This window comes from Aspergillus pseudotamarii (genome assembly GCF_009193445.1).
Source record: "Aspergillus pseudotamarii strain CBS 117625 unplaced genomic scaffold BDV38scaffold_6, whole genome shotgun sequence".
NCBI lineage: Eukaryota > Fungi > Ascomycota > Eurotiomycetes > Eurotiales > Aspergillaceae > Aspergillus > Aspergillus pseudotamarii.
The window spans coordinates 99118-113377 of record NW_022475020.1 but is presented as its reverse complement, the minus strand read 5'-3'; the positions used below and the strand labels follow the sequence as shown (position 1 = coordinate 113377).

The 14260-nt window shown below is 48.7% G+C and overlaps 5 protein-coding genes across 5 annotated transcripts; 3 read left to right on the top strand and 2 right to left on the bottom strand.

Moving 5' to 3' along the window:
• Positions 1-1475: 1475 nt before the first annotated feature.
• On the bottom strand, positions 1476-1841 carry BDV38DRAFT_236492 (uncharacterized protein). Its single transcript, XM_032053466.1, has one exon. The coding sequence runs from the start codon at positions 1722-1724 to the stop codon at positions 1485-1487; it is 240 nt and encodes a 79-aa protein (XP_031917867.1). The 5' UTR covers positions 1725-1841; the 3' UTR covers positions 1476-1484.
• A 3119-nt stretch (positions 1842-4960) lies between these two features.
• On the top strand, positions 4961-5785 carry BDV38DRAFT_278585 (uncharacterized protein; the record flags this gene model as incomplete). Its single annotated transcript, XM_032058770.1, has 1 exon — positions 4961-5785. One exon carries the CDS (start codon positions 4961-4963, stop codon positions 5783-5785), a length of 825 nt encoding a protein of 274 aa, XP_031917866.1.
• A 769-nt stretch (positions 5786-6554) lies between these two features.
• Positions 6555-8663, top strand: BDV38DRAFT_278584 (fungal specific transcription factor domain-containing protein; the record flags this gene model as incomplete). Its single annotated transcript, XM_032058769.1, has 5 exons — positions 6555-6777; positions 6829-7031; positions 7089-7492; positions 7543-8136; positions 8195-8663. 5 exons carry the CDS (start codon positions 6555-6557, stop codon positions 8661-8663), a joined length of 1893 nt encoding a protein of 630 aa, XP_031917865.1.
• A 1322-nt stretch (positions 8664-9985) lies between these two features.
• On the bottom strand, positions 9986-10933 carry BDV38DRAFT_268100 (glycosyltransferase family 32 protein; the record flags this gene model as incomplete). The annotated part of the gene is made up of 1 exon (XM_032056704.1): positions 9986-10933. The coding sequence occupies one exon, from the start codon at positions 10931-10933 to the stop codon at positions 9986-9988; it is 948 nt and encodes a 315-aa protein (XP_031917864.1).
• Positions 10934-13499: 2566 nt separating this feature from the next.
• Positions 13500-14184, top strand: BDV38DRAFT_236488 (uncharacterized protein). Its single transcript, XM_032053465.1, has one exon. The coding sequence runs from the start codon at positions 13508-13510 to the stop codon at positions 13958-13960; it is 453 nt and encodes a 150-aa protein (XP_031917863.1). The 5' UTR covers positions 13500-13507; the 3' UTR covers positions 13961-14184.
• Positions 14185-14260: the final 76 nt, after the last annotated feature.

The window sequence follows — 14260 nt, the reverse complement described above, 5'->3', positions numbered from 1 at the left end:
AAATGTTTAAATTCTTCCGGACGCTTATGCGCCTGCCACCAAATCCTTCAAGGGGGTCGTCTTGACCCATGGCATGCCGCCGATCACGTCGTATTCGCTCTCAGCACTCCCACAGTCATATTTAATTCCCGCCTCAGTGAACCCACCCAGAACTCTATGTAACATACACACTCTCTAATCCGGTTGCCTACTTTTGCCCAGACAGCTAAAGATGTCCTTTCCTAAGTCTTTCTTTGCCTTCTTCGAATTTACCCAACTATACTGTGGTTGGTAGTGCTTGACATTCATGGCTTGCGCAGCTTGCCTAAACCTTGTTCAAGCCAAGTAGCCGATAGTGCTGTCGACCTATCAGTCATACAATCGCTGGAGTCCGGCTCTCCACGCATGAAATCTCCATTTCGCCCCTTCGTTGTATGAATATGTAAGAGCGTTTGCGAGCCCAACATACTGTGTGGCGGCCTGAAGGATCTTTAACCATCGAGGGCTGTAGTCAAGTGACTCGAAAAGACGATTGAGGAGGCCTGGTATCCAGAGAATCACGTATATGATGGGATATCCATTGAGCAGCATTATTCGACGTATCTCGGAGTAGCTATGAGGCATGGCTCTTGGAGCAGTGTAAGGATTGATTTCAGTCGCAGTTTCCGCCTGGGAGGAAAGAACGGCATGGCAATGGCCCTCCGACTGTCTATCGGAAATTGTCGACGGTGACGAGTCTAAGATAAGTACACATAATCAGTAATGCTCTCGGAAATGGCTAACTCAGATTAGATGTTCTGAATACTCAGAGCGCCGACTTAGCGTGTAAGCGGATAAACCAACCAATAGCTCGTGTGCCAGCATGTTCGGCTGCGACGGATTCGACTACCACAGTCGTCTGCAGCTCAATTGTCTTTACCCCTACCGGCCCCCTACTCACTTCTACCGTTCTTTGCCCCGAGTTGGTAGCTGTATGGCGGAAGAATGCTATTCCCTCGAAACGTCGCTTGATCATAACGAAGACATAGGCATAGACACCCACGGTGGTCAAGATGATGGCAATGCGCCAGCCATGGCCAAGTGCATATCGCAGACCGAGATGCTGCGGCTCGATCCAGCACCAATTTCCACTGACGGGCCCATACAATTTCAATCCAAATCCAATAGTACCTGGCAATGATATTAGTAAGGGTGTAAGTTCATGTCCACCCACGTACTTGTGCACACGGGTACAATCCAAACAAGTGAGCAGTACAACAGCTTCTTCACGCTCGCATCTGACGCAGAAACTATCGCCCGTTGATTGATAATCCAGAAGGCAACCAATGCAATAGCCAGCACAGAGAAATCGCTTGCCTAGATTCATAGCTGAGAAGGTCTTCAGTCCGACGAAGTAAAGGTCCTTTACCTGCACCGATAGCTGGCCGATCCAAGCATTTAAAATACATCCCGTGCCCGGCGTCATGTCGTGGCCCTTTTTGAGGACCGCCAGCCCTGAAATGGAGTTATTCAGTGCATTGATAAAGTCTGGTCAAGAATGCGAGTGGCCTGCTAGTTAGCTTTGTTGGCGCCGAAAATATAAGGAAATTCCCACCGGCGATGGTCAAGTTCAAAATAAGCCAATGACGAAAGTGCCGTTTCCTAGAGGAAGTGGCATAAGATAGAAGGACCAGCGAAGATGCGATCGTTGACATGACACTTCCAGTAAAGGTGGGGACGGCAACTGCATAGTCGACACCCGTCATGCTATAGGTTGAGAAGGCTGGAGCCAGAATGAAATAGAGAGGACAGGGAAATTTCAAAACCTCATTCTACACCCTTAATATAGCAATAGGATGCGAACCTCAACTGCCCCGTTGTCCTTGTTACAGTAATCTTGCGCATAATGTCTAATACTTCTTGCTGACTAGGCTTAACCTTCTTCCCCAATGTCCGAGTAACTTACAGGATCCTCAATGCGTCATTTTCTTTCTGTACTGATGCGTGGATTTATGGTTACGTAAATTAGAGTGTATAGGAGCGGCAGAAGAAAGAGGAAGGCAACACATACGCACTGAAAACAGAACTGGACGGCAGGCAAGCTGTGCAGGTTAGCTGACTCCTGAGAGGGGGGGGGGGGCAAAATACATAGGAGGAAGAAAATAGAAAATAAAAAATTACCGAAAAAAGGGGGGAAAGGGTGCCTCAGAAAATACACAGCGATTGCTGTGACCAGAGGAGGGTATACACGAGGCAGGGTTCTCTGAACAACTCACCCTGCGTGTACTAGCACTCAATGGAGTTTACCCACAGCCGATACTTCTAGGATATAGCCGGTTGTGTTGTCAGAAAGTAAATCTGATACTACTGCACTACCACTTTCATAGCCCCATAATTAAGGGCAAGGGCTAAACTCGTCCAATTCGCTTCCAGTCAGTGCCTTCCTCAGGGGTAGATCGTGTAAACCCAACGTCTGCCCCCACATTCTATTGAGAGCCTCGCGCCCTTAAAACTTTGAACCTCTTGTTTCCTGAGCCATTATTTCCGTGGATCGCCTAAGCTTGACACAACCATGTTATATAACTAAATGTCTAACCTGAAGCAGAAGTGGCAACCAATTTGGATACGGTCACAATGTTCCCTATCCCGTTCCCAAACCTAAATAGTTCGCTTACAAGCGCAAAGCATACCCCGAGAAGTAGCAAACTTAAGCCCACTTTCAATGGGCTTCCTCGACAGGATGCGAGCGCCGAGTTCATTTCTTTGAGTCATCGCGCAGCTTCCTCAACAATGCGTCTAGGGATTCTCATAAGTGCGAACGAAATTGAGCCTCCTCCCAACTTTTGTCCAATCGATAACTCCTCGTATATCTTCAACTTAATCACTATCCAGCAGTAGAATGGTCGTTGATCTCTTCCCTCTCGGGGCCTTGCAATACTAACAAAGATCATGCATTGGGAATTTCGTCTACATCGTCATGACTGGGTCAAAATTTCTAGGCTGATGTGGTTCCAAAAGGAAAAGCGGCATCGTGTAGAGCAAATCAAGGGGCCTGGCGCTTTTTACTGCACGGCAAGCACACGTGAGGTCACTGTGACATGATCTCGTTGGTCATCCAACCGTTTCGCAGTCTAGTACGATCGACATAGATGCCTACGCATGATCCCGTAGTCAAGTGTAGGAATACCTTAGTACATACGAGCGGGGACACTACCGGTCCGCCGGACTCGAACTAAAACCTCGATACTATGATGCCCCGGACCGAGTCACCGAACCGGCCCGTTTACTACAGTGGGTTGGAATAGGATCTGTATGGGTGACGCGTCAGCTGTCTTAACGCCTCCCAGCTGCTTTGATGAGTGCAGAACCTATCTATCCAACTACCGAATAGAATCTAGACTGTGCCTGCCAATGACGGCGTTCCCCGCAAATAAAGTTTCCAGAACTTTGATGAAATAGGATATAAGCCAGGGTCACAGATCTCCGGAACTCCACTGCACGAACAGAGTACACCAATCTCGAAACCCACTACGCACTTACGTTAGACATAGTTCTCCTTCACTTAACTTCTTCAGGCAAGACAAAACGCCACGGCCCCATCTGCATCTTTACTAAGAACACTTTTACATAATCGAAAGTTTGTCCGGGGTGGAGTGCATAAGCTCATTAAAAGCTACCAGAAAATGACCAGTCAGTTGCTCTGAGACAGTGTCAACCGTTTTTGCGCATTCTCTGAACACTTCAGTCATAGCGTTAGGATGTCAAGACTGCCATTTTCAGCGGCCAAGACAATCAGCCATTTTAATACTAGAACATAAACGGCGGATTATCCTGGAAGACAACTACTTTATATGACATAATCGGATTTAAGGACACTTTCCTTAGGATGGTGCGTCTTGGCTGACATAGTATTACTTATACTATCGTAGCACAAGAAGTGCCCAAAATATCTAATTTATTTGTGATTTCACGTTTAATATGCTAGGCATATCGATCAATACTTTCAACCCGATAATAGAACGAATATAGCTCTTTCATAATCAGATGTTTACTCCATTACACGTGCACTCTATAGCAGATTGTGCGCTATCTATATATCTGATCGAGCTCTTTCATTCTGTATGGTCCTTCTAAGGGGATTAATCGTGGATTCGGAACGGCCAAGGCGAAAACGCGAGAACTATAATAAATTAAGTCCGCAACTATTAAACCACCACGAACCTGGCTTGGGGGGGGGGGATGGTCTTTTACTAGAAACGGCCTAAGGTTGCCAAAATAAATTGTCAAGCCCCCGCCGCCAGGGCGTTTGAAACCGCAGCCTTAAATATACATCTAGATTACTTAGCGAGAGATATTCTTACTTTGTAGGACCTTGTGCCGTCTCCACTATACGAACCATGTTTCTAGGTCCATCATTTTTTGTCTTCTGTTGAGCCGATGGTTGGCCCAGTGCTGCTGTGTACCTATGGGTTAAGTACCGGGTCTTGAAGGGACTAGATTGTCTGTAAGATAACGTGAACAGGATGCCAATAAAACCCAACGGATTATGAATGGTGGTGTCTTAGATATCCACAATGGATCTACTGAGGCGCTAAAGATCATTGCCATCCATGAGTTACCTAGCAGGAGCGCAGGCGAAGGAGGAACCCAAGGAAGGCTGCAATTTTTCCATCCAACCATCCGCACACGTGTACGCGTCATGGTTTCTGTACGTAAGAAGGGAAGAAAGATGGCATTGGACCTTGGCCATGCGGTGTATGACGGTTAATAATATTATTTGAACGCGGGAGTGGGAAATATCTAACTCAATAGACAATGAGGGATATCTCGCCGAGTGCAAAAAGGATCATCGTAGCCAGGGTATATAAGGCCGTCACTACTTCCAGTCTACGTCTGCAACTTATTCTCCAGGCGCTTACACTTCCGACTCCAAGCAAAACACATTCCAAGTCTTTCTTTTCCCAATCTTTCCAGTGCAAATTCATTTCCAATCTATACCAAAATGGCTCCTCGCGCTCTACTTTCTTTATTCCTCCTCGCTGTGGCCGCTCGCAGTCAGGAAGTACAGACTGCCGCCGAGGTTAACCAAATCTTGGCCCAGGTCGAGTCCGGCTTCTCAATTGATTCTTCGAATCCGCCATACTATGATACAGAGTGGTACTGGGAAGGAACTTGCATCCAGTACTTCGGACAGTGCACTAGTACTGCAAAATTCGATCGCAGTTGGATCGAAACCGGAAATGCAACTGCCTTCTATGTATCAAACACGGATGCTAGCGCGATTAACCTGACCAACGATCCTTCGACCATGACGGTGACAAACTCAACCTCAACGATGGACTCTACGACTTCAGGCTGGACCATCGGCGCGAAGCTGTCTGGCTCGGTTTCCGGTGATAGCGTGACTGGGGGCGCTGAGGTCTCAGCAAGTTACTCACAGTCCTCCACTACTAGTACGACTGTGACCACGACCGTTTCCTATACTGCGACTTGCCCGGCTCAGCACCATTGCAGCGTTGAGACCTGGACGTTTCATCTCAATATTACTGGATCCTGCTTGTCCCACGGCATGATCAACTGCCGCTCCCTAGGGACGTTTGATCAATGTACCAACCCTCAGACCGCATGCCAGCAGTACCAGGATATGTACACTTATCACTGTAACCAACCTCTGAAACCATGCAATGTGCAGACCCCCGTCTACAACAGTGATGGGACGACCCCATACAGTCAGATTGTTCTCATTGCCACCCCCATCAATGGGACTTCGCCGATTGAGAGATCCGGACGTGACCAGCAGATGGTAAAGTACAAGGTTATCGGCTAGAGACGTGTATCTAGTAGAAGAGAAGTTCGGAGCATATATTTCGTTGATGGCCGTGGTTGGAGGTGAGAATTTGCAGTTTCCATGCATTTTCAAGTTGTGTATGTTCTTCTGGAGAACGGTGCCACGATGTACGCTCTTTGTATTTGTTTCCCAAAACTCTAATACCAAGAGCCACTATTATTGACATTCCGTCTATTACAATACAATGGAAGATCGACTCCCAGACTGGTATCAAGCTCCTCTCTTATCACAAGCTGGCGGGGGAAACTGGAAGAATCACAGGCCTGTAAGGCGGGACTCTAAATTGCCCCCACGTAATGGAACAGACGTATCTACTATGAGTACATGGGTCAGAGTGGGTGCAACTGTGTGGCTTTGTATCTCCGTGGTTCACGGTTATGACCAGCAGGTAACTTTTACCCTATCCTTTCTCTCATCCAATCCACGTCGATCTCACACTACTCTTTGGAGTAGCCTTTGTGGGCCTTACGGCACAAAAGTGACGCGCTTGGGAAGTTAATTATTAAACCATCTCATCATTGTTGCTTCCCCCCCCTTTTTTTTTTCTAGCGAGTCTGTCTACGTCTCTGCCATGCTAAGGAGCTAGTCAGCACTGGACGAAGCCCTGTTGCAACAGCACATCAGGATGCCCCGGCCTCAGGTCAAGTTGCAAGACCGCAAACGCGCAATAAAAGCGTGCGTTCCCTGCAGGGCCTCAAAAATCCGGTGTAATTCGCAGAAGCCTTGTCAAGGATGTAAAAGGCGCAACATGAGCGATTCCTGCGTCTACCTGGATTCATCGACTTACGACAGATTTCAGTGTCACCGACCCTCCTTGTTGCAGAGCCTTCCTAACGACGGCACCTTTAACAATACTGCTGATGGCCAGGATGAAAATGGAAAGCATCAAGCCTGTATCCCAGACCCCACAAGTAGGACGATAATTCCTACAGATCGTAGTCGAATGTTGCTGAGTTCCAAGGGGGAGAAAGGTATTTGTGTAGGCTTTCAATAAATCATCATTCTTACTGAACGCTGCATAGTGTGCACGGGAGGCAGATCTTCTCTTTCATACTTGGATTTTGTACGCAAGGTGGTCAAGCGATATGCTGGCGCTTCTTCTTTCACTGAGGCTGGGTTTAAAGATTCTATGCTGGAAATTGATCCGAGCCCAGCCAGTTCAGAAATCTTGCCAGAACCAGACGAAGAACAACGGAACGGTTTCATAGAAACCTATTTTGACGCAGTAAGAAGGCAGCCCAGCTTGCCTTGATTGTTTATTTCGGCTAATTATTTCTCGCAGTCCAGTGCGATTATGGACCTCGTTTCAAGGGAGGAGGTTTACGCATACTTGGGTCTGACTTCCGTGCGATTGGAGGAGACTCAGAGACACCATCTCAGCGAACTGGCAATAGCACACCTGGTTCTTGCCATAGGGAGCCAGTGTCGAGGTGTTTTGCCTTCGGATTTGGCTTATGCTTCTAGGTATTTCGCACAAGGGCAGCAGGTGGCTTTTAATGGACTGCTGTGCGACCCTAGCATGAATATGGTGAGGCATTTTCTACTCATGGCCTTCTACCTCCTGGGCGCGTGCCATAGGAATGCCGCCTGCATGTATTTAGGGATTGCGTGGAAAGCTGCCAATACTTTAGGGCTCCACAATAAGGATCATTATGAGTTCTTAGGAAGGGGGGAACGCAACTTCAGGTATGATGAACTGCTATTGATAAAGCATAACCAACTGACGACAAATCAAGGCTTAGAACATGGAAAAGTCTCTGCGTGATGAACACCATCGTCAACTCTATCCTCGGGAGACTCGAGCATTCATGCCCACCTTGGCCTGAAGACAGGCGAAATGACACTACTGACTTACAGACACAGCTCGGGGGTCATACAGTCAATCCGGCTTATGAGCTTTGCAGTATCATTGATGGCTTTGAACGCACCCGAGGAAAAGGACGCTGTAATACGTCAACCTTGACCGAGAAATACCTTCACGACCTTCGTAGATGGAGCCAGAGTCTACCCGCCGAGCTGCGGCACATTTCGAGTATTTCCGTAGCGAACTCAAACTTTCAGAATAGGGAACACCTCCTGGGGGCAGTACAGGTGACATGCTTGTACTACTTTGCTGTTGTGTTAGCAACGCGGCCGTTCCTTACATCGAATATTATGCTGAAACTCGGCAATTGTACAAAGAAATCTTCGGTTGCGGCACCAGAGCTGGATGGAACTCGAACCTCTGTTCATCTTGCACAAGTGTGTGTGGCTTCTGCGACGTACATGGTGAAAATGACACGGGCAGCGATGGAGACAGGATATTTACTTCAGAACATGTGCCATCTAAAGTGCGTTTGCTCTCTGAGATCCGGCTTTCTTGAGTACGGACTGATGATGCGTTTTTAGGGCCTGGATATTTGCGTCTGGCTTATTGCTCGGCTTTGCGCTCTTTGCAGAAGAAGGCATAGCCACTGAGACTGATGAAGCGTTCCACGCAGCCCGATCGGTTTTGCTGTATCTTTCTGTTCTCAGCCCACAAGCCAACCGATACCACGAGATCCTCACCTCTCTTTCTGAGGTAATCAACCACCAGCGACTGCAGCGTGTAGAGGAGAGGCGTCGGATTACCAGCCAGTTCGTAGATCAGATTTTGAATTTCGACGCCCCTCTGCCCGAAATAGATCAATGGTACCTTAATCGCCGTTCCGAAAATGATGGGCCGACTACTGAGGAGAATCATGATACTGCCGATTTAGACGCTACCTTCTCGTCTATCCCCGGCTTGAATGTGGACAATTCAGCAAATTTGTTTATGCAGTGGGATGCGTTCGCCATTGACGGGCAAACATTTGGCATGTCTATGGACAGCACATGACTGATAAGAGAGTGGACAACCTAGCATTCCCGCAAGGTACAGCTGTTGTTGTTGTTGAACTCAGACACTGACCCCTCGCTGAAGCGATATGCAGGTATCGGCTATAGCTAACACCTATGTGCGTGTAGATACATCTGTCCATCACATAGGGCAAATTGAGAGCCTCACCACACAGGCCTGAGACTGTTCCATTTCCCCACCCACCTTGCGATAAGAGAGGGGGACTTTGGTACCATTGTAGGAAGGGATCTTCCATTATGATAGTAAATGTGCTGCCGGGGACGGCAATCGAATCGGTCCTCAGATTAGTTGCATCAATTGAGTGATACTACATCTGCCCTTGTGGACTTAAGTTTTGGCCCAGCCAGTATAACACCATAATACCTTGCATACTAGTATATCAACGAGCAGCCCATTTACTTGCGACCTTTCTCTACTTGCATATCCCTCGGTGAGATGAGAGTAAGTTCTTCCAATGATTTACACCTTGATTAGCTTACAGCCAACCAGGGTATACCGCGCGGAAAATAAGGCAATGGATCCGGCCAGCAAGCTGAAGTCACAGAACAGCTGCAGGCCTAAGAATTTGCCGTGCTGAGCTGAAACGATCGCCCCGCCGATTAGGCTGTAGCTGAGGTCACCACACATCAACAGAACAGCGACGTCAGCCATCAGTGCTACCGCCCTGACGAGTGATCCAGGGCCTCATCCTCGGTCCGTGCCCCGGGAGCGCCAACGAACAGGGAGGCAATAGGCTCGTAGTACCTGTAAGGATACATTCTGCCGGCGCAAGCGACTGACCCCCAGAGTGGGTTCCTTTCTATGTGCTAATCGACGCGTCACGGCAGACAGATCGTGCCGTACCTTACGGCCATTAGATCCAGCAGTGGAGATGAGGTGGTACTAGCCAGAGGTCAACTGCTTCCTGCTGGCTACAATTACGTGCCAAATCGAGTGAACCCTCTTCCAGTCCGTTGATGTTTCAGTCAAATGCAAGAGGAATACAGTAAAACCTCGCTATAACGAGCCTTGCTATCACGAGAACATTGATAGTACGAGATCTTTTCCTTGTCTGAATTAATTCCCCACAAAAATACCGAGACCACTCGTTGTACCGAACCTCGCTTTTTCTGCCATATACATCTCGTAGTCTCGAGGGGATTTTATCTGGGCGGGTGATTACAGTAGGCCATGGTCGAGCTATTACGTATCCTAAATAGGGTCTCTCAATCATATGTATGTGCTTGTTCAATTTTGTCGTGCGAGGACTGAGACATTCATCCCGCCCAATGTTCAGATGGTTAGCACAATTTTCATCCGCATTAGCGCCTTGTGCATCTACTCTTGCACCTCGTACCCATATAGATAAGTCCCACCACACTAAAAAAATATACAACAGCTCTTAACATTGTCCCTATCCCGGCATGATCCTCAATATAATTTAGCGCCCGGCCGTCCGCCCCTTGCCAGGACCGCCCAGCGGCATGCCGTACCACCAAGCCACCCAATCCGTCGTCGAGCAGCCCTATATCGAGCTGTAGTGTGCTGTATAGCCACGCGTATTGTCTAAACGCAGCCGTAACCATGATCGGTCCTGTCGACCAAAAGACCTGCAGGTACGGCAGGATTATGCCCCGAGACGCGAGCCTGCCACTCCGTCGCTTAGCCTCGTAGAGCACCCACTGCAGGAATGGCGAGCCAGGCTTAGCCATAAAGAAATGATTACTGAGACCGAGTGTGCCTGCCGTCCGGGAGAATATGGCCTGCAAACCAAGTGTTTGGAGGCATTGTATATGCTCGGCTGAGCGGGGGTATACGTCCAAGTCGGAATAGATGCCACCCTCAGTGTGGACGATGAGTAGCCTCGCAAGGTCGGCTCGCTGAATATCGTGAGGATATCCGTGATACGTCGGCAACAGCCAAGTATAATTTGCCTTGATGAGCTCAAGGATATCGTCGTCAGTCCATAGCTTGACTGTGTAGTTCGAAGGCTCAAGCATAGCCCTCCATGACTCGCGAGACGCCGTGATTTCAGTGGAATATTCTTGGACGTCGGCGGTTTTCCATATTTGATGGACAATGTTTGGTATTGTGGAACCGACCACAGAACGAGGGTTATCAATACGTTCGAGCGCGTTAGGAGAACATTCATCCACTATCTGTATAGACCCTGACAAGTGTTCGGAAAAGCCAAATTCGTCGGCGTAGCTGAACTGAAGGGCAGCAAAGCTGACAACAGAGAGAGCCACCACAACGATGAGCTTTCTCATTCTTCGTGCTAAGGCGACAGCCATGGTATTCCATTTCCATGAGAGCTCGCAACCCCAGCAGTTACTGGGCCTTTAAGAATGGATCCCCGCTGGGCGCAGCATAGGGTTCAGCGCATAGCACAAAGACAAGCCATGCCTGTAATGTTTGCTGCAGTTCTGGGCCACGGTTGAGTAAACGCCTGACCCGAAAGCCCGACTCACAGAAGAGCCCCGAAGTGAACTAGTGCCGGTCCACTGCCATGTTAATCATACCCTGTTTCTACGGTGTGCGACTATTAAGAGACTGCGAATCAAACCAATAAGTGGCGTTTACCCCACGGATCGCCCAGAATCGGTATGTGTCTAGGTATTTCTACGAGTATGTTCATTTGGGATTCATGTTAGGCTCCAACTTGTCTTTGCTTTCTCTCGTTCGTCTCCGTCGTGCATGTAGGCCGTAAAAATCGGGTTACTTTATGGCTGATATTGACTGAATATCTTAGAATATCTCAATAGACACGCTTCATTTCACCTCCAAGTCTAATAGTTTTAAAAGGAAGCCTTGACACGAACCGCTCGGTTGGCAACGAGAGAAGCTGACAGACTAGGTTGAAAGTCAATGACGACCGACCAATCCCACGGAGACCATAGCTGCTCAGGATGGATCGAGATCCGTTTCACCGCATGTTCATAGAAATCCATTCTCAGACCCTCTCGCCGAACTTGCCCTCCCTAGTACAGTTACCCTAGCCTGGCCCCTTGTCCTTGGCAGTGTTCCGAACGAAACTCAGTTAGAGGAACGTGGTGAAACCCATTTCGACCCATCCCGTAGCTGGCGGGGTTGGTCTGGTTGTTCTCATTTCCAATGAAACTTCCCTAGAGCAATACATGCGGGGACTTCAATATTGGATGGATCCGTACCTCTATGGATGGCGCGTGCCATTTCCGAGGACGACCAGAGAGCGTCGGGGGAACGTCTCCGAGTATTATCAGTTTTCCCTGCCCATATATCGGGAACGCGAAACTTAGAACCCGTTGACTTCTCCGAAAGTCCGAAAATAGCGTCTGCCAATTTAGCATTGAGGTTGTTGTGTCGCATATCTATCTTTCATTCACTGTGTCGCGGCAAGCTCGAAGGTCAAAGGAGGATAAAGAGAGCATGAAATAGCTCAGTCACAAAAGATGTCCTTGGTTAATATGAATGAGCATTGATCTTCGAAAGACAACGAAAATCCAGATAAATTCTCATGAACCTCATCTAACCTGCTGCCAACATTATGGTGGTAATGTGACCCTCGAGTGCGTCCAGGTTCTCGGGCCGTGCAAGGACGAGCGTGGGCAAGCCCGCCCCTGTGGGGCTCGGACCACTGACTTCAGCCGAAGAGTTTCGCACTGGAAGTGCTCGGACCGTAGACGGATGCAATTCTCGGCTAGAGTACCACAGCTCTTATTGGCTAGGTACCTAACGTTAAGGTTAACTAACTCAACAGATCTACTAACCAACCGCCTAGAATCCGGATAGCTACTCCATATGCTCGGTTCCGTAAGGGTTGAATCCACAACGTTGGCTTGATTCTTGTATCTGAACCTGGTTAGCCAGCCATCCTTCCCCATGTTTGTCACCACTCAACAAAACAGCACACTCTAGTCCCGCCGGTCCGCAGGCGACTGGAAGCGGGAGTATTAGAAATTCAAGCCGTGTCGCGTGTTCTTCTGCCAGGTGTTCGGCGTCATTGCCCAAACCTACGGTCTCAGACAGGCGCTTGCCTGGCGCAAGATCGTCCGGTTCACATTCTCCCGCACCCACATCTGCTGCCCTACCCCAACGACACCTGCTCCTTCTTCTGCGTCGGCGGTGATCGCCTGCAGAAGTGGGCCAGCGCGTTTTGTCACCAACGTTGGTGGGCCCCATCGAGATTACGTCGATCCAAGCCTTCCTTTGACTCTCCATGCTACGAGAAGTCGACCTAAACTACGATGGTCTCCACACCGTTGTGGGACATCGCCGTTTCTAATTTGGACTTGCTTCGTTTCCCACCTCGTTCATTTCGAAGAGCGCAAAATTCTCGCTTCGGATCACACAGCTGAGCAGGCTAAGACCTAGTCCCTACTATTTGGGTAACGACGGGCAATGGTTCGCAATGTTGCACGGCTAGCGGGGCCATTCACATAGGCTCCGATAGCCAGGAGCCTCTCACCGACAACCAGGTGGCCAGCTTGGGCAGTGGTCTGTAGTGCAATGCGACCACCATCATCAGCGGCAGCGGCATTCACATCAGTCCCGCAGCCAAAAGCCTCTCAACAACCACCAGGTGGCCACTTTCGGCAGCTGACTGTAGTGAAGTGTGACCAGCATGACCTCCATCTGGTTTTTCTCCCTCCAGAAGGATGTTAAGCACCTTGATGTTGCCTTCACTTGCCGATCTCTGCATCATTCGGCTTCTAGTTTGGTTGGAAAGCACGCCGCTGATGGTGTTACGCCCTACAAGGGCAGAGTGACGAGCTTGGTAGCTTCATTCTAGAATAAGAGGGCCACTTGCGTCGAAAGATTTGCGCCCCCCCCCCCCCCCTCCCCCACGGATTCTGGGTGAGACTATGCCCGTGAATTATCATCTTTGCCCAAGAGTCCCAAGTTATGGATATGCCACTCTCGGACCTCGCCATGTGAGAAAGCCAGTTGGCCGACGCATACATCAAGAATGGGTGTCCGAGTTTCTCCATCGCTGCTCTTGCATAATTATCCTGCTGTCTCTTGGCTGCCAAGTTCGCACGGTGGACAGCATTTCCTTTGTCCAACAGACAGACAGCAATATTGTCACGTTTCCACTCTTTTCCTGGGGAGGTAAAAATAAAATGAAAACAGAAAAGAGGGCGAGAAATTGTAACGAGCTCTACATCGTTATTGATGCGCTTTCTTGTTGTTGCTCCTGTACCAAAGACGACTTGACGCATCAACCAAGTCATTCAGCCAATGGTCGGCATTCAATTCTTTTATTTAAGGGACTTGCCATTATCCACGTCATTGCAAGTTTTAAGACCATTACTTGAAAGTTTCTTTGTCACCATAAAAGCACTGCTGGTTTAAAACCAGACCACTGTTTCTGTCAGTGACTGGTAGAATTTTGCACGGCTGAATGCAGACATTTTCTTTCTAAAACGGAGATTGCCCAACTCATTGAGCATGATAAAAAAAGAAAATCGGTGCGTAACACGCGTTCCAAGTCTGTCAGAAAAGTGTTTTCGTTCCATCGATAGGGAGCTGGAGGAGGATAGAACAAGGTCCGCCTCGGACGACCTACAGTGCAGCTGCGTGCCTTCTGGAGACGTTATACATGGGCTTTCCGATAC